This window comes from Emys orbicularis, chromosome 3, assembly GCF_028017835.1.
Source record: "Emys orbicularis isolate rEmyOrb1 chromosome 3, rEmyOrb1.hap1, whole genome shotgun sequence".
Lineage (NCBI taxonomy): Eukaryota > Metazoa > Chordata > Testudines > Emydidae > Emys > Emys orbicularis.
The window spans coordinates 144,103,516-144,122,578 of NC_088685.1; the positions used below are offsets into that span (position 1 = coordinate 144,103,516).

The following is a 19,063-nucleotide window of genomic DNA, read 5'->3' on the forward strand; positions in this document are numbered from 1 at the left end:
GAGAACAATTCTTCCTGGAACTCTCCCTGGGATGGCTCAGCTCCTCATCACTTCTTACCTAGGCGTGGGTCTATCTAGGCATAATTGAGCCCTTTAGGAGCCATGTTCTGCTTGGCAAACTCATGTGGTAGACCCATTGAAACCAGTGGGACTATTTGCTTGAGTAAGATGAGCGGGATTTGAACCAATGGGTACAATTCTCAAAATGACCGTAGTGATTTAGGGGCCTGTCACATTTTCCAAAAATGATACAGGCACCTAAGTCTCATAGAAAATCATTGGAAATTTACTCGTAAGCCAGTTAGGAGCTTTTGAAAATTTTACTCAACACTGCAAAATCAGACCAGTCAAATTAGCAGAGAGAACAGCCTCCCACTTTTGTGAAACCCAGTAAGTTATTCAAAAGCATGTGCCTTAGATGCAGGACCCATTTCTTGGCCTAGTCTTTACTTTTATAAAGTACTATATTGATAACCATAGGAGGAATTATGACGTTCGATATATTTGGGGAGAGAACAACTTGTGGCATCTGCCAAGTCCAACACTACTATAGTTAAACCTATGGCAGTAATTTCAAAAATACTGCATACATAAAAAGCTTTGAAAAAAAATCTCAGCCTCTTACTTCTTTGTGGGGAAGGGGAAGCAGATGAAATGACATTACATTCGAAATGCGTTCAAGATATTTGCTAGATCCCTTGGGATGGGAAATGCTAGTGGAGAACAGTCTGACTACGCTTGCAAAGAACAGCTGGATAAAAATCAATGGTGAGGTACGTACTGATCAGAACCAAGAAGAGAACTGAAGTCTTGAGGTGACTGGTAGGATGGGCAGAATTTGCATATGTAACGTTCTTGTGCATTAAACATGAAAAGAATCCAAGCTGGGGAAAACTGGTGACGTTCCTTCACTGTTCTTTAGAGTAATGCAGTCCAATAGAATGAAAAATTCTTCCCTGGTCTGTCTGTTTAGTTGCAGTGTGTATCTGTTTCTATAAAATACTGAAAATGCAGAATAATAATTTTTTTTCTCCTCCTCCCACTCCCTTCTTCATGGCAGAACTTTGTCATATTTTTTTGAAGTAAAGACTAATGATCCAGTTTAGATGTCTCAGTATGAAGAAGTACTTTATATTGCTTATTATAGATAGAAAGAGGTTGCTTTCTGGGTCAATAATGCCATTTAAGTTAAGCCCACATGCTGACACACTCTGGTAGCTTCAAGTGCTGTTCCTGTCAGAAGAGAAGTGAAAGGTCAATGGTTTACAGATTGCTGCTGGTGATGTGGTAGCAGCTACAGTAAGATTTGAACTTCTTACAATGTCTTGACATGACTGGTAGGATAGTAACTGATCAGCAAAATGAAAGTTTGCCTAAGTTATAACAAATATTTTGTCCTAGTTCACCATTAACCTAAAAAATTGTGCTTCAGCTGCAGAACAGACCTGCCCCAACTTTCAGATTGCCCACATGTCCATGTAGACACACACACACACAGATGTACACATTCTTTCACTCTCACCCACACACATCTTACATTGCTACCACAGTTGTTAACTTAGTGCGTTTAGCACTGCTACTCTGGCTGTAGCTGTTGATGTCTGAAAAGTACCTGACACAATAAAGGGATTAAATGTAATCACTGAATCTGGAAGTGTGAAATACATGTTTAAACTGAACAACACAAAAGAACGTCCTGTTGCAAATCTGGCAGCAAATAAAAGTTGGATTTTAAAAAAAAACAACAATTTCCATCTGTACGATTTATGACGTAGCAGCAGGAAATACAGGTAATTAAGAGAATTAACATCTTTCATAAATTCGCCATTTTAAAAGAGGTATTTTATGAAGATTGGAGGCAAACTCCAGGGATGGGAAGCCATTTTATTGCACTGCCATGTTGTTGGCAGTTGTTGCTAGTATTAATACCCATCCCCCTCCCCATGGAATAATTTGGAAGAAACTCCATGTGGGGAACCTCATGCACTTTCTCTCCCTCAAACCTTCTATAGTCGCATTTTCTGAGGGAGGGGGCAATTGGGCCTAGGCTGTTTAAACAGGATCAGCTTATTCACAAATGGCCTGATCATGGCCCAGTTCTGGGGAGCCATACAGGGTGTAAGAGGGAGTAAGACCTTTCCCCTGATCCCTGTGCAGCCTTTTTGCAGTTACTGCTGCAGGCGTAAGGGTGAATTGAGGGGGTGGGGAATCCGCTAATTCTACCCCTTCTCCCACTCTGCACAAGAATGGTCAGTCTTAACTCCACCCCCATAATGTGCCAGCCAGCACAGTAGCAGATTATTATCCCCAGGGAGGGAGTCAGTGGGGAATAGTGAAAGAATTGTGGTTCACAGAAGGCAGATTCCTTCCCCGAGTTACCCCTCTGGTGGCACAGCTATGCATCTCCCCTCACGCTGGGCTAACAGCAAATGCTTAATCTAACCCTAAATGTTCTTTTTCTTGGCTTTCTGTAACCTGCCAAACAGCTTGCACATCTTAGTTATGAGGCTTTCAGGGTTCATTCTGACCCCAGGGGAATTTGCCTGTCTGAAGAGTCCCCTGGCATTCAAAAAGGGTTAGTTTATCTGCATAGGGATATGTTATCCTGTGACTTGCTTTCTCTGGGAGAAATCCTCACGATCGCTGGTAGACAGTAGGAGAAATGCAAGAGTGCTAAGAGAGGTTAGATGCAGAGTCCTTGAATGTTTCTTGTAACACTAGATAATCCTCACTTTTATGAAAAGTGGGTCAGTAATAAAATGAGGGCAGCCACGCTTTAAGGATGTTGCAGCAGTTCTAGTAGAAGCCACATTTTTCCTGGCCACTTGGATTTAAAATGGATCATTGCATACTTGGACCTGCAGCTTCCACATGAGCGCAGGTGTAGCCCCAGGGGGGACACATTTCCTCTCCCTGAATGTTTGACTATCCTGTGAATGTTCCCCTTAGAAATGCTGCAGGGCTTGTGGTTTCCCCATATCCTTTACCTTTTTAAATGTAATTGCTCCTCTGCTCAAGAGGCACCTTTATAGGAAACGGGACTCCGCTATAGACCATGTAATAGGACCTTGTGAGGCAGATTTGATCTGTACTTTGTCTGCCTTGGTATACTGCTTTTCTGTATACTTAGAGTTCTGTTTCTTCAATGGACTACATAGTTCAGGGGGGCACTGGCAATTTGAAAGAACAGAAAGCATAACAAGGCCAGATAAAAACACGTATCTCCCAAAAGTCTAAGTGATTGAAGAAGCTTAGGGATACACCCGCCTATGTTTATTAAATTGTTTTCTGTGGGGATTTTACTGCTCAAGTGAAGGAGCCATTGGCAGAGGCTTGATGGGGCAGATTTCCTGTTTGTAATAAAGCTTTGATTGTTGCCAGAAAAAAAAAACCCCACAATTCTTATTGAATATTTCTTTTGAAGAGAGGAAGGTTAAAATGTGGACTACAAATGTTCAGGTCCAGGCACTGCCATTGCCCTGCAAATGAAGTTCAAACGTTAGGAAAAGAATGAGCGCTATTGAGTGAATGGGTGAAAGGAGGAGGGAAGGAGGCCAGTTGGCTGAGTAAGTGGTGCAGTTGTTTGCCTTTCACAAGGAAACCATGGAAAGATTAAAAATCCCTTCAAAAATACTGCACCCTAATTCAGGAGATACCATTCTTAGGAGCCAGGAATCAGAGGAAAATGGCTTGGAGTTGAGGTGAATTCAAGGTTACTGGGATGTAAAGCTAGGTGGTAGTGTGCGCTTCCCTGCTGCTGTCAAGTATGCCACTTGTACCTCCCAGCACTTTAGGAGGATTCACCCTCCTGGGAGGGATGCTTACACTGGGGGAGGGTGGCTTTAATTTGCAGTTGTACCTCCACAGAGGCTGAGGGGTGCACTCAATCTGTAGCTGCTGTTGTATAAGGATGTAGGGTGTGACTGCAGAGACCACAGGCCATTCTCTATTTTGGAAGGTAGGGTTCTGGATTGCACAGAGAGGCAGGCTGCAGTCAGCACCAGACATTGGTTGCTGTTGTTAGTTATGTAATGTTTAAATAAAAACACGTTGTGCTATATACAAGCTCCCTGTCCTTTAATAAGGAGAATAACACATACTCCTCATCCTTGCCACCCTTGTGATGCCCCACTTTGGCCAGGACCACCCACACTCTGAGCTGCGCTGACTCTCTTTGGCTACTTGACAATAGAGTAGGTTGCAGTATCCCTCATGGAGGATTTTCCACTCCCCTGGACCCACTGTTCTGGATGATGCTGGCTGAAGCTGGGGTAAACCAGGGATAAATCTAGCTCCGTGACCATCTCCAAAGTGTCTGTTTATTTCCTTACGGTGTAATAGGGAAACCAATGAATCACTGTTTTCTTCACCAGGCAGTACACAATATGTCTACATGAAACATACCAGACAAGGAGCAGAATCCAGCAGATAGTGTGTAATGTGAGTTTTCAGTCCAGGAGCACGTGGCCCCTACCTATCAAAGGAATGTATTCTGAGGGGAACTCATGTCTAGCAGCTACTCACTTTACACTTGGCTTCTGCATCAATAGTGAATTGTCGTAGCCAAGGACCTCAAGCTGTCATTATTTAATACACCATTGCAGGAGGGGAAAAAATCTAGCCTAGTGACCCTGGGTAAAGCCACGGCTGCTTATTATTTAGTCCCTAAATTCTTTCCCCTGTGAGTTATTATTGCCTAAGTCTAAATAAAAGCCGGGGCTGCCATCTGGCTGTGTTAAGTGGCTTGAGACAGAAACATGATGCAGTGTGAGTTCTTGGTGCTCTGTAGTACGTGTAGGGGTTTGAAAGGTCACTTCTCCCTCAATGGCCTCAAATTACAACCCCCATTTTACTTTGATAAATGATGGTCTTTCTGGGAAAAGGGGTTGCTCCTCCTTTTCACCCTGTACCCTGAAGTACCAACTTTATTTTGATAGTTGGGTGAATAGCAGAGTATGGCCCTGTCCTAGGCTCTCCTGAACCAATGACTCATGAAGAAAGCTCATCTGATTTTTACCACATTAAATTAATATTCAGATCAAAAGGGCTACGTTGGCTTTAAAATCACCAAACGTATCCTGGCTCAACAACAGGTACTTTCAGAGTTAGGAACATGGCCAGGCTTCTTGGGTTACAGCAAGGGACATCCTTCCTCCCTGTCCCAATTTCACCCAGAGCAGTCACTGGAAGAAGAAGCCGGTTCTTTTTATCTTGCCTACTAGGTTCTGATTGGCTTCTGTCTGCTCCCAGCCCTTCTAGCTGCTGGAGGACCAATCCTTGATTCTGCTTGCTGCTGATCCTGAGTGGCCTTTTTGGCAGTTCTTGGAGGACTGAACTTGGTGCTTTTCTTCCCAAAATGACACCACCTTTGGGCAGGGTGTGCCAAGTTAGCAGGGCTTTTGCCTTCAATCTCAAAAGTCTCAGCAAGCGGCTTGCAGCTGGGGAAAATTGCTTGGATCAAGTCTGAGAGGAGGTCCAATAGTTTGTATACCCCCGAGAAGGGCAGTTTTCCCTCTTCTCCCTTTGGAGCGGAGTATCAGCATTTCCTGCATAGAGGTGAAAAGCAGACATTCTGTTACCTAGGAAGTGAGTAATTGAGGTGTAATTGAAAGTGTATTATAAGCCCTGATCCTGCCATGTTAGAAGTTACTTGCTTTACATATCTTGCTAGGCTTGATTTGTCCAAAGCTGCTATTAAATTATTGTTATGCTAAATCATTAAAACTTAAAAAATACTGATTATTATTTTTAAGCACATGAAAAAATCAAATAAGGCAAGTTCTTTAAATGAAAACTAAAATGTTTCAGGTTGAATCAGTGATGAAAGATTGGAATTGATTTTAGCAATTAGATTTATTGCATCATGAGTTGTATCTTCACTGACAGTTCCATTATGTTGCTTCATTCATGGGTCTGGGCAGGATGGAGACAGGAGAAGAACAAATATTCCATATTTATACTGCTTTTTGGAACAGCTAAAAAGGGGAAATGGCTTCATATTTGAAGGGTTAAGGATCCGCTTAGAAGTGTCAATAAAGATGTGATCAGAAACCAAGTTTCACTCCCAAAAGATTTGAGGGAAACCAAAAGGCTGATTTTATTGTGTTTCACCTAAAAATACTGCCTTGGGCTTTTATAGTAGATAATACATGCTGTGATTGCTTTTCATTACTTTTATGAAACATGATGGAGATAATAAAACAAAAGTAAGGCTACTAAACTTCCTTCCAAAATATTTATGATGCTCGTGGTGTATAGGGAGTTTGGGTAAGGTGTCCTTTAAATATAACCTCGTTATCTAGTCATCTTTTAGAGTGATCTCTTTTAGAAGAAGAATTCCTTTCTTTCTGAAATGCTAAGCCAGACAGGCATTTCCTTAAGGTTTAATATTGGATGGAAACCTCTATGCTGTTTTGAAAGAAATAATAGATTACGCAGGAAAAGTGTATGTGTGTGTGAGAGAGCGAGAGATTTCTATTATCATCTTCCTGTGGCTAGCAATCTTATCTCTTCCATGATTAGAAGGATCTATCACTGAATACTGCAGATTGTGTCAAATAGCCTTCAGTAACAGGTTTTTAGCTTAAATTCAGTATCTCAGACACTGATAGTCTGTGCATCTAATTTGTTAAGTAGTTGCTGAATTTAACTAGATTTAATGGTGGCCCCCAAATGTTCTGCTTCCCTCCAAAACAAGGCAAACTTCAGCCATGACATAAGTAATAATATTTTGCTTTTCTGCAGCACCTTCCAGTTGAAGAGCTCAACTGAATGCTTTACAAACATTAATGAATTGCACCCTACTATGTAAATACTATTAACCCCATTCTACAAATGGAGAAACTTAGATGCCCTGAGGTTTAGTTAATAGGAGGTAGGGATAGAACCCTGGCTGGCTAACATCAAGTTCTGTGGTTAAAATACAAGACCACGTTTTTTTCTCCTAAAGTAGAGAATTTAAATCATGATCTATCACCAGCCATTGCTGTACACTCTGAGGATGTGGCAAAAAAGGAGATGGAGGGAAGTGTCTCATTTTTATAACAGAACAACAAATGGGGCTTGAGGAGTGACATATGTTTTGTCCCACATACACTCAGAAGCTTTTGTTGTAGCATGAAAGCCTGCATTGTTCCATGCTTTGTCTTTTGCTGCTGATCGAGGAAGTGATGTGCTGCCAATATTTTAACAAAAGACTTTCTCAAAATGTGTCCTATTGACTTGTGTTAAACCATGGGTACAAGGAATGCATGTATTCGCAGAGGAGAGAGGTGAGAGAATGGGAAAATCTATTCAGGTCTTTTAATCCATAATGCTTTTTCATAACCAGTCTATAGCTGGGGGTCGGACGGCAACATCACTGAACAGCCTAATTTATATTAGGTGCACTTGCTGGGCATACTTCAATACTTTGTTCCTGAAAAATAGACTGATTGTGTTGATGCTAGATCACAGGATTTAACTTCGGGTGGGAGGGAAAGAAAATGCTGGAAGCGTTACTGCAGGTGTCTGCCCTGTGAATTTTTGTTTTTTAAATATCTGACACCTCATGTTCTAAAGGCAAACTATTTTCTTCTCAAATATATATATATATATAAGTCCCATATATGAATGCCAGACTTGGCAGGGATAAATTAGCACCATCTTAAGAAGAGAATGAAGTGCACCAGCGGGCAGGAAATCTGCAACTCGCTCTGTTTGATACAATAATTTTGACGAGAGTCATGTGGGATTCCTTCCACTTACCACTGTAGCCAGGTCCAATAAAGAGGAAAATGCAATAACGTTAGCTTTGAATCAGTTGTTTATAGATTCCCAGATCTGAATTACCCGTGCCCTTCCTCTCATGAATAGTCACCTTGACATCAGTGGGAATGAGTGAGGGTTGTCAAGATTGGTCTCCTAATCCAGACGCAGCCCGGATTCTCCGCTGGACTCTAGCCCCTTTTCACAGCTCCTGTGGTATAAAGGGGCCAGAAAGCCCAGTTCCCCAAGCTAGCAGCTTCCTGGGTACAGAGTGATCCTGTGGGTGGCATATAGGCAGCCATACTCCTGAGTGTCGGGGGAGGAGGGGTGCTCACCATGGAATGGCATGTAGGCAGCTGTGGGGTGGCACCATAAATTCAAGCCCCTCAAGAAGTGCTTGGACTTACACTGGGGGGGCCATGTACATCCCCAGCAAGATCCAAAATTTGGGGGGCTCAAAAGTGGCATGAAACCACCTTGGCCCTTCACCACCCTTGTGCTGTATATTCTGAGAGGCACAACTCAGAATCTGGCCTGGTGTTCTAGAGTTTGCTCTCCAGTTTCTGGTGGGTAGGTGGGTGGAGCTGGGATTAGCAAACTTCTACACTAGAAATACACCTCTACCCCGATATAACGCTGTCTTCGCGAGCCAAAAAATCTTACTGCATTATAGGTGAAACCGCGTTATATCGAACTTGCTTTGATCCACCGGAGTGCGCAGCCCCGCTCCCCCGGAGTGCTGCTTTACTGCGTTATATCCAAATTCGTGTTATATCGGGTCGCGTTATATCGGGGTAGAGGTGTAGAATGCCTGCTCTTGACAGATGTATAAATATCACCAGCCGTTTACTGGTTTGTGCAACAATTGATGAGAGGGGTGTGTGCGGATAAAGGAAGGAGATCTGTTAACCACTGCCTGTCCTGCAGAATATGGTGGTAAACATTACACAGATGTTTCACATATGCACATTTGAACAGCAGTACCAACCTTTTAGCATGGATAAAGCACTGGACTGGGACTCAGGAGACATGTTTTGTTCCTGCCTCTGCAAATGGCAACCTGGGTGAACTTGGGCAAATCAGTTCCCTTCCTGTACCTCAGTTTTCCCCATCTGTAAACTCAGTACAATGATACTCCTTTGTGTAGTCCTTTGAGATCTACTGATGAAAAATGCTACATAAGAACTAAGTGGTGGTAGTAGTAGTAGTATACTGGTGCAGTGTTACAAAAAGCTTTACTGAAAATCCTGAAAAATGGTATTAGTGTACACTTATGCATAAACAAAATACCTTTGTACTTCACAAAAGGATATTCATCTCCTCAGCTCAACTGTATTTGTCTTCTCTATCCATTCCCTACATATTATGGTATCCCAGAAACTCAGATTTAATATATTTCCAGCTTCTTGTTGAATCCTTTTGATCAATATTTTAGTGTAAGAAAAAGTGACTTGATAAGTAGTGGCTGTTTAAGACCTTTGTTTTCATGTATTAAAAGGCACAAACGTGCTACTTGCTGATTTGATGTGTGTGGGTGTGGGTGTAGGAGGGGGGACATTCTCTTTTTATGTCTTTTCAAAGTCACCTTATGTCTACCCAGTGAGTATTTGAGCATTTTTTTAGTCCTGGTCTGAGGAACATGGGCTCACTTCCCTGTTTTTAAAAATGGATTGAAGCCAGTATACAAAATGTCCAATCAGATTTTGAAGAGGCATGAGGTCATACCCTCCAGAAAGCATCCAGAATTGGTTTGATACTTTTTATTTCTAACATTTTTGTTGTGCTGTTAATGCTCACAGCTCTGCATTCATGTACATCCATGACCTTCCTACTCTTAGTGTCTCCACAAGTGTGAAGACTGTTTAGCTGCAGTTTATCTACAGATGAGATGAAGGGTATTTTCTGGCTGTCACAATTTTTGAGACAGTAGAATCAATATTTGTGGCACAGTTGGCTACAAGTGCATCTTGTCAGCCACACCGTCCTGCTCTTTTAGAGATCTGTTGCGGCTAAAACAAATACAAATATGTTTCACAAGCTGTGGAAATCCTTATCTGGCTCATGGAAGTGTGCGGAGAAACTACAATTTCAAATTGCAACTGAGATAAGTCAACTCATCCACTTCTTATCTTTCATCAACTCCATAGTTCCTATGGGAGAATATACCAGCCCCATATCTCTTGTTGGCCTTGACTGTTGATTAATGGCAGTCTCCCTGAGTTTAGGTATGTGGGGTGGAGGATGCAAGAGAAGGTTAGGCTTAGATGTGTACTCCCATCCTCCGCTGATGACCACTCCAGCAGATGACAGCCTAGTTCTGTTGAATAATTGGGTGAGGAACTCACTCATTGCCTAGCTGGGTTTGTGAGGGCTGGGAGAAGCATGGGCTGACTGACTAGTGTGTGGAACAGTTTTAGATGTCACAAGGCAGGCGGACACTTTATCGCTTTGTAGCGCGCTGGAGAGTCCTGTTTGGTTATAGTGCATGGTAGAAATGCAGGAGACATCCTGGAAGCCAGATTAAAACTATGATGTAGTAGTAATAGTAGTATAAAAATTTAAATCTAAGGCTCCAGCAATAGCCTTCTGAGAGTGCTATTCGTTCCATGCACTAGATCAGCAAGACGGGGTGGGGGTGAGGGGGTCCAATATGTGGATGAGAAGATGTTGCAGCGCAACCTCTGCTGTCTACACTGTCTCCCCTTGGAATATAAAGTCAAACTCAAGATCCTTATCTTCAAGGCGTACAATTGGCTGGGCCAAGAATGTCTAAAAAGAAGGCCTAAAGTTGAGGGATGAGGTCCATCTTCTCGGGCACAATGGAATCATCCACCCTAAGGATAAAGCTTGTTTGTGCAGGGAACAGTTTTCTAAGGGGTCTGTCCACGACACTAGAATGAGCTTTTGCAGGATCTAAGAACTACCACAAACCTCAGATTTTCCTTTCCAAGTGCAAAGCACACGTCAGCCTCACCTTCAGTAATTAAAATACATAGCACCACAAACATAAAATACATATTTAAAAATCCCTCACATAATTCCCCCCCCCCCCGCCTCCTCTCCACCCAGGGAGAAAGATAGGACTGCACTGGATAGTTTCTAGTCACATTGCTTAATGCACTTCTAGAAGACACTAAGATACTATGGCGACGAGGGTGGCATAACAACCAGAGCAGAATAGAATAGATGGACATTGGACACTAGAAAACCTTTTGTGGAAGGAAGAAGCTCTACCATAGAGGAAACCAGTTGCTAGCAATAGTTTGGGGGGGGACTATTTTAAACTATTATTTGGGAGGGATCTAGCAGTGCAGAGGTGCACTCAGATAAGTATGCAAAAACTGTGATTGTGTGTGCCACAAGGAATGAAGAGAAGGGAATTTGTTAAGGACTAGGAGTGTATGAGGTACAATAGAGGATTATGAAGTACTGACATAGGTCAAAGCAAAAGCAGAATTTCTGGCTAGAAACTTAAAATGAAAAATAATCACACTTGTGCTGGGCTGCTCTGTAAGGGCCTGACTCAGATTCCATTGAAGTCCAAGGGAGTCTTTCAATTGATTTTAGTGGGAGCTGGATCAGGTCCTAGTCAAACAGCATCTGTTCTTCCTGGCACCTAGAAAAAATTTGCTTTTTGTCCTCTGCACGGTTACAGGCATCAACACTCAACCCCGAGAGGCTTTAATGGGACGGAGATTTTACTGGACAAAATTTCCTCATTTGCCTTGATAGACTTTCCATTTACATGGTACAGGACATAATGCTAACAGGAGAAAACGATTACTATAGTGGGGCATCAGGAGAGAGAAATCCAATGGTATTGAAAACCCTCTAGGAAAATCAATGAGAATTAGACTGCGTGGCTATAACATTGGGTTCCAAGAGAACTAATAAATAGTCCACTTGGACCCCGAATGACACTTTCCTTCACTTCTCAGATTGTTTGGGTTATTGTAAAAAGAAATGTCACCGGAAATACTTGATACACTAGTGCTGGTTTTTTTAACAAATGCAGATGTATGTTTTCTTTAATAAATATCTTGTTACATTTCTAATATTCGCCCATCATCCAGTTCACATTTACCCTGAATAAAATGTAGGTTCTCAGTACCAGTACAGTACTCGCTGATCTTTGTGGTTGTTTTCGCTAATAAATAAGCATTGGCTAATGTTGTTGTGCCCTGCTGTGCTGAAACTGAGCAAGGATAATGGTTTCCACTTTCCCCTACAAATGGAAGGAAGACCACAGACATAATTGAAACGTACAATGTCAGGGGGTAATCTTTTATCACATTACTTTTAATGAAAATGAGGTGAGGACTGAGACAGAATGCTGCCAAATAGCACCATGGAAGCAATAAGCTCATTCACTGAGCCGCAAAAGTGTGGCACATGTACCACTCCTCTTCCATCCCCCTCACCCTCCAAAAAAAGTTAGATCACATTGCAGAGGAGTGAGGCAGCAGGCTACATCTAATGAGCCTTTTCTGTCTTTCTATCCTCAGATCTCTCAGCTGATGACGGAGACCGGCCGAGAGGGGCTGACTGAAGCGGTGCTGAACCGCTACAATGCAGATAAACCCTCCTTGTACAGCTTCCCTGGTTCCCAGAGCACCTATGTCGCCAGCGAAACGTCAACGGGCACCTCAGTGGCAGCCTCTTTTTTTGCCAGGTAAGAGAGACTTTTCACCTGTTCTCTTCCACGGCGATTTGGAATGCCTCGATCCAGTTTAGGTATGTTGAAAGGGCTGGTGTAAATGCAACAGAAAAGGGATGATTTGGGTACCCTTCTGCACTGGAGTTCTGAGCTGCATAATTGGGATTCAGGCTGTACAGTAGGTTTTTGTATGTGCCTCACGTACTATTGCTGTATGAACATTTATTGGTTAAAAGATGAAATAGGATTACTACATTCCTCCCTGTTTGTATTGGACCATATAATCTGAGTGACCAAAATGGCCTGTGTGAACGTGGGTGGCCTGGTGGAATAGAAGGATCTCAGCAGCGTACCATAGGATGGTTGGGAATAGCAAATATTGATGTATGTTGCCAATGTGATCTATACATATAGTTATTTCCACATTTTGCCAAAGGAAATGGATGCTGGATTAAACATTTAAAAAACATTTAGGGCCAGATCCTAAGCTGGTGTAAATCAGCATGGCTCCATTGACTCTGTTGACTTACCCTCGGAGAGGATCTGGTCCTCCATTTATTAAATGTCTTACAAATGTCAAACTTAGATACATTTTAAACATATCTGTATTTAGCCACAGCTGAAATTTGTGTTGCCAACTCTTAGTACCCACTCTTTTTTCAACAGAGAGACTCTTCTTAACAGGCAGTATGATCTATTGCCCAGAGCATACCTATGGAGTCAGGAGACCTGGGGTCTAGTCCTATGTCTGCCACAGACTTGCTGTGTAACTTTGAGCATGTCTGTGTTTAACCTGTCTGTACTTCAGTTTCCTCTTATGTAAAATGGGGATAAATAATACTTGCTCACTTTTGTAAAGTGCTTTTGGATATTGGGTCTTTTAAAACATTATAATACTACTACTTTGGAGTTACACTTTTGACTTTTTAAATTTTTTTTGCATAAGTTTCCTGAATAGGGAAAACACAATAACCAAGCAATTTACTGAAATGAATTGTAGAGCTGGCTGGAGAACAACAATTCTGTTTCATGGCAGCTTTTTAGGTTTGAAATTTGTTTTTGTTCCACATTGGAATGAAAATGAAACCTTTGGAAAAATTTTAGGAAAATACAATTGTGTCAAAATGTTCATTTTCAGATCAGAAAAGTCAGGTTTCTGATTCAAATTGTTGTTTGTCTGCCTTTCTCTCTGGAATTGACCAACAAGTCCATGCTAGACCTCAGAAATCTTCGCATTTGAAAATTTGGTAGAAGTGGATATATTTCTGTGAAACATTTTGGCTCCAACAACAACAACAAAAATCTTCCAACCATCTCTAGTGAATTGTTAACAAGAATTGCTTAATAAATAGGCAAACGAGCTCTTAAATGAAAAGGATCCAGGCCCATCATCAGGAGTGGCAAGATTTTTGGAAACCTAAAACTCCTATTGATAGCACAGTAGATTTTTGGGCCAAATGAATCTCTGATGTTATTACATTGAAGTCTTAAGAGTAGGGTGACCAGACAGCAAGTGTGAAAAATCGGGACAGGGAGTGGGGAGGTAATAGGAGCCTATATAAGAAAAAGACCCAAAAATCAGGACTGTCCCTATAAAATCAGGACATCTGGTCACCCTACTTAAGAGTTGCATCATGGATGATTTTGTCCCTTAGTTTTGAAGTGTGTTTCATTCAGGGACGGTTGAATACATTTGGATAAAATAAGAGCTCGCTTGAACCTTCACTCATAACGCAAACCAAAAACCAAACTGCTATGGAAGTTCAAAAAAGCTTTGATTTTGTGTGTGTTCTACTTTAATGCACTTCTGTAACTAGTGGATTTATTTGGGAACAGATACACAAGTAGTGAAATACTATGGGGTAAGATGAAATAGGATTAATACATTCCTTCCAACATAGCTATAGTCACTTCTTGTGAGACGTCTGAATCTCAAACGTTTGAGTGAACGTACGATGAGTATCTAAACTGAACTTCTGAACCCTTTGAACCCCCTGGAGGTCCAGCTGTTATTAATGCCATATGATTCTCTTTCTTTTTAAGGGGGAAAATATTTCAGGTTTCTGAACTTTGAAAACACTGGAGATGGAAAAAGAAATTCCTTTTACTTGATTTGTTCCTTCCCATGATGAGGGCTGTACATATTGAGCCAATGTCACTCAGTACATTTCATTTATGACAAAAGTTGGATTAAAAACAGCATTTAATAGGAACTGTTGCAGACTGCATTTACCTCAGAACTGGGAAAGCTCTTCCACTTTCCCATTATAAATGTGGTGCTGCAAAGTTGAGCATGGCAGGATGACAGTGGTCCTGCTTTGCTGTCATTTTTACTTAATCACAGGCAATTTCAGCGAGATTTGCCGAGCCTTCTTGCATGGTAATATCCAACTGGAGTGCAGATTTGGATCAGCAATTATTTTAGTAGGACTGACTTAAGTAGATTTATGAAGATGATTTGCCCCATTTGCTAAATGTTCACTGACTGTTCATGTAGAGAGGATTTATTTTCTCCAAGTAAATTTCACTGAAATGCAGGAAATTAATGAAACCCATTCAAAACCCATAGTGCAAATCATAGCCTTTAAAGTGGAGCCAGTGGAAAGTTCTTGCTAGTCTCCAGTTCATGATGTGAACTTTTGGATAGGATCTGCTTGTAAGCCAGAAATCACAGAGATGCCACATCTGTATGTTGGCTCCTTATTTTTAAAAAAGCGCACTTTGCTTGACATAAGTGGACCCATATTTGGGTGCTATATAAAGACATAATATCTTCACACCGTAAAGCAGTCCTGTTCTGGGCTTCCGGTTGTATCATATGGAATGATGGCTAAGACATCAACCTAAATCAAGCACACTTTGCTTTACTTATAATGAAGGGAATTCACAGCTCATGTTTTCAGAGTGATGGGGCCTGATTTTCCCCTGCCTTGCACATGGTGTGGTCATTTACATCTGGATGGGTCTATGAAGTGACCATTAGAATGATAGCATTTTACCTCTTCCCTGCACTTTGCACAGGTGTAAATGATTATAAGGGGCATGGTAGCGGAAAATCAGACCCACTGGTGTGCTGCAGTGTGATGACATGAAGTAGCCAAAATGCCAAGCCTTCTGTTTCTTGTTTAAAGGTGGTGCCTGGACAGAGCAGTAATTCTCCACCGTGGTCAGTTGATTTGACATATGTTACTGTACAGACAACGGTAACTCCAAGAACTGCCGGGTCAATTTCCTAATTTGAGTCTGGAGAGTAAAGGAGCTCTGTAGAAGCTGCTTTTTTATAATCTAAATAATGACCTATTGTATTTACCCTGAATAGGTAAAACACATCTGTGACTGAATGTACCCCATATTCACACCCTACTATTGTAATATTGTAATAATCTTTGTACAGCATGTGCCTTGTGAGGTATCATTTGAAAACGAATAGCTCACTGATCAATAATATCCTGGTGAAATGTACGTAGCAATATTTATATGTAAAGTTATGAATGTAAGCTGAAATCATGACTGAAATGTGTTTATCAGACAAGTCAGGGAAGGAGGTAAACCTAGCAAACAACAACATGGAACCTCTTTCACCACGAGACTCCATGTCTGTCCTCACAGTGGGAAGGAACTTTATCTTGGGGCAACTCTCAGGAAAGTGCATTTCAAAGGGTGACTGGACTACAAAAGAGAGGGACAAAAACACCTCAGAGAGTCTTTCTCTCTCTCCCTTCTCTCTTTCCCCCTCTTTCACCTAAGACGACAAAGGAACCAGCCCTTTGATTTTGGAATGGCGGGCGGGGGGAGAATCCTGGCTGGAGAATTTGGTCAGCCCTGTTGCTGGGAACATGTGGTGAGGATTTTTCCTTGAACCGAGTCTAGTTTAATTTTTAACTACTTAGAAGGTGTCTTATCTTTATTTCTCCTGTAACCATTTCTGACTTTAATACCTTGTAGTTGTACTCACTTAAAATCAATTTCTTTGTAGTTAAATAAACTTGTTTTATTCTTTAAGCACAACACTGGATCAGTTCTGATTAAACTGACCTGTTTGGTAACTCCAGTTAAAGTAGGAGGCTGTTGAATATTGACCCCTTTCAAGGGTAACAGACCTAGAATATCTGAACTGTGCAGAAGAGGGCTGGACAGTGTAGACTACATGTTTGGGGGAAAATTCGGGACTGGCCGTGCGTTGGGTCACCCTGCAACTAGTAACCAAGGCTGGTGGAAGCCACAGTGTGGCTGGCGTGTTGCTGACAGGCTGCTGGCGTCATTGTTTCTAGACCAGCACTGCAGCTATACACAGATGCTCAGGGTGTGATCTACAAGTTGTTTGTGAGCGGCCCAGGTTGGAAGTTACAACAGCAAAGCATTGTGAGGCACCCAAGGTTACAGGTCACGTGGTGACACAACTGCTCACTAGTCTGGATTGCACGCTGGAATGTGACAGTCTCTCAAGGGATACTTGGATGTAAAACTCATCCCTTTGGAGGTGAAACAAATGACTGAAATGCTTTAGGATGAAGCACATACCAGGTTAAGAACTTTTGACTGTGAAGTTTCTTGAAATTCAGGTAGAAACAAACTGTAGCACCATTGGAGCAGGCTGAGAACAGCTGAGCTCTTATCTTTTCTGATTGTCTTAAGCAGCACTTATTATGGCAGTGATATTCACTAACTTTAGCCCAGGACCAACTGCTAGCCTTGGGGACTCCTCTGAAGACTGCAATGACTCTTGGCCTTCTACAAGCCTGGAGACCTGTCAATCATCTCAATATGTGACTGTCATGTTTAATGTATATCTGATTGACAGGTCTCCAAGCCAGTTAAAAGGCCAAAACCCACATCTGCCATGAATTGTCACTTGCCAAGGTACTACAGCAACAGGTATTCCAGTGCTCATGTTAGATCCAAAATTGCCACGGGCGAGTTTGTGAATATTCTATAGTAACGAAAAGTGAAAATTGCCAAAAGTACTGTGCTGGCAAACTCAGGAAATACCAGAAAGATAATGCAGATGTAAATAACGCATTCCAAACAATAGTCTTGGTTGAGGGGCTGAATTCAGTCAGAGGTACTATTCAGCTGCTAGCACTAAACATCCTTCATTTTAAGGGACAGCAATCTCAGAGTTACCTGTGTTCCATGCAAATTAGGTGTCTCTTCACTACTTACGGTTACTTCACTTGTGATGTAAATAACGTTTAATGAAACGGAGGTTCTAGGAAGAGTTGTTTACACTAAAAGAATCAATCCCACAGCATTTTAGATTTCCTGCATGAATAATGTTGGGTTTTGGTCACTCATTTTGGGTCTTTATCACACGCTGCATCTCACATGTGGCCCATGCATGGTGGGTTGAAAGATGGGGTTTGCCCAGTAGGAGGTTGGTTCTATGTCAACACCAACTGTGGCAGCGGAACATGCCAGGGCTGCCTCCTCAAAAACAAGCAGAAGGAAAACCACCTCCTAGTGTTGGCCTCCCTGGTCTCTTCGTGGAGTTTCCAGCAGGCCAAAGGAGCATGACAGAGCTAAGCATCAGTAAGAACCAAGCAAGACCAATCTGTTAGGACCAGCCTCCCTAGCCCTTCTGTCGCCCATTGACTTCTGTGGGAATTGAGCTGGGCCTATGATGGGGGGGGGGGGGGATTTCTGGGACTAATCTCTGTTCTCCTTCAGACAGAAGGCTTTATATGATCATCTGGCCTTCCCTGCTCTGCATTATATATCCAAGCTTTACATGTAGAGCTGTAGGCAACCTTGTTAGTCATTCAAAATATTAAGGGAACAGCAAGGATGGTAGCGGTGAGGGATGGTACCAAAATCTTCCAGTGGTCCTCCTAACGTTGGTCTGTCACCAGCGTCCCGATCCAGCTCCTCATTTTCCATATTTACACTGGGTGGGTTGCTCTTGTGTGAGGGACCGACCCTCCTGGCTTTTCAGGAGGAGAGTAAAAGCATGAATGCCAGTTTCTCTTGAGATGTGAAAAACTGTAACAGTTTAGCTGTTTTTATGGTTGTAAAGGTTGTTTTCTGTCACTGGCCAGGAAATATAATAGTGTCTTGAGAAATAGCAGGCTCATACTGAAACCTGATATCACTGTATTCTGATTATTTGAGCCTGCCCGGAGAGCAGGGACTCTTGAAAGTGGCCTGAAAATGTGCCCTGGGGATCATTTTCTATGCCTTTCCAAGGTTTGAGGAACAGGCAGAGGCCACACACCACTGCACTGACAGATGCATCAGGAAATGTTTTTCAGTTAAGATACAGAGATGTTCAGATTTTTAAATATTTATTATTTTGGGAGGAAACGATAAAACCCCTAGCTAAACACGTAACAGACGTGCAGCTACTCAGCATGGAACGTGCTCCAGTTACAGCTGCCTCCTCTCTTGGAAAAACTGTTCGTAACCCTTTCTCTCACATGCACTCTGCGTGGCTCTCTGGTTTGACAGGTTGGGGAGGAACAGATGCAGTGGTGTGCTGAAAGGGGCTCATGGGGAAAGCTACCTTAAACTTCTGCCACCACATGGAAGGGGAAGTTGGAACAATTTCCCTTCTGCTATTGAAATCCATTCCCATTCTGTACGACTACATTTTACATAGGGTATATGGAGCTTAAGGGAGGAAATATTTGACGAGCCCCCTCTTAAAATATCCATTGAGCTGTT

At 42.1% G+C, this 19,063-nt stretch overlaps 1 protein-coding gene across 1 annotated transcript in view; it reads left to right on the forward strand.

The window, feature by feature from the left end:
* KIF26B (kinesin family member 26B) overlaps positions 1–19,063 on the forward strand; it is a 424,817-nt gene that overhangs the window by 166,756 nt on the left and 238,998 nt on the right. Inside the window, exon 4 of the mRNA XM_065401573.1 lies at positions 12,252–12,418. Coding sequence (XP_065257645.1) covers positions 12,252–12,418 — 167 coding nt within the window. The remainder of the gene's footprint in view (positions 1–12,251; positions 12,419–19,063) is intronic.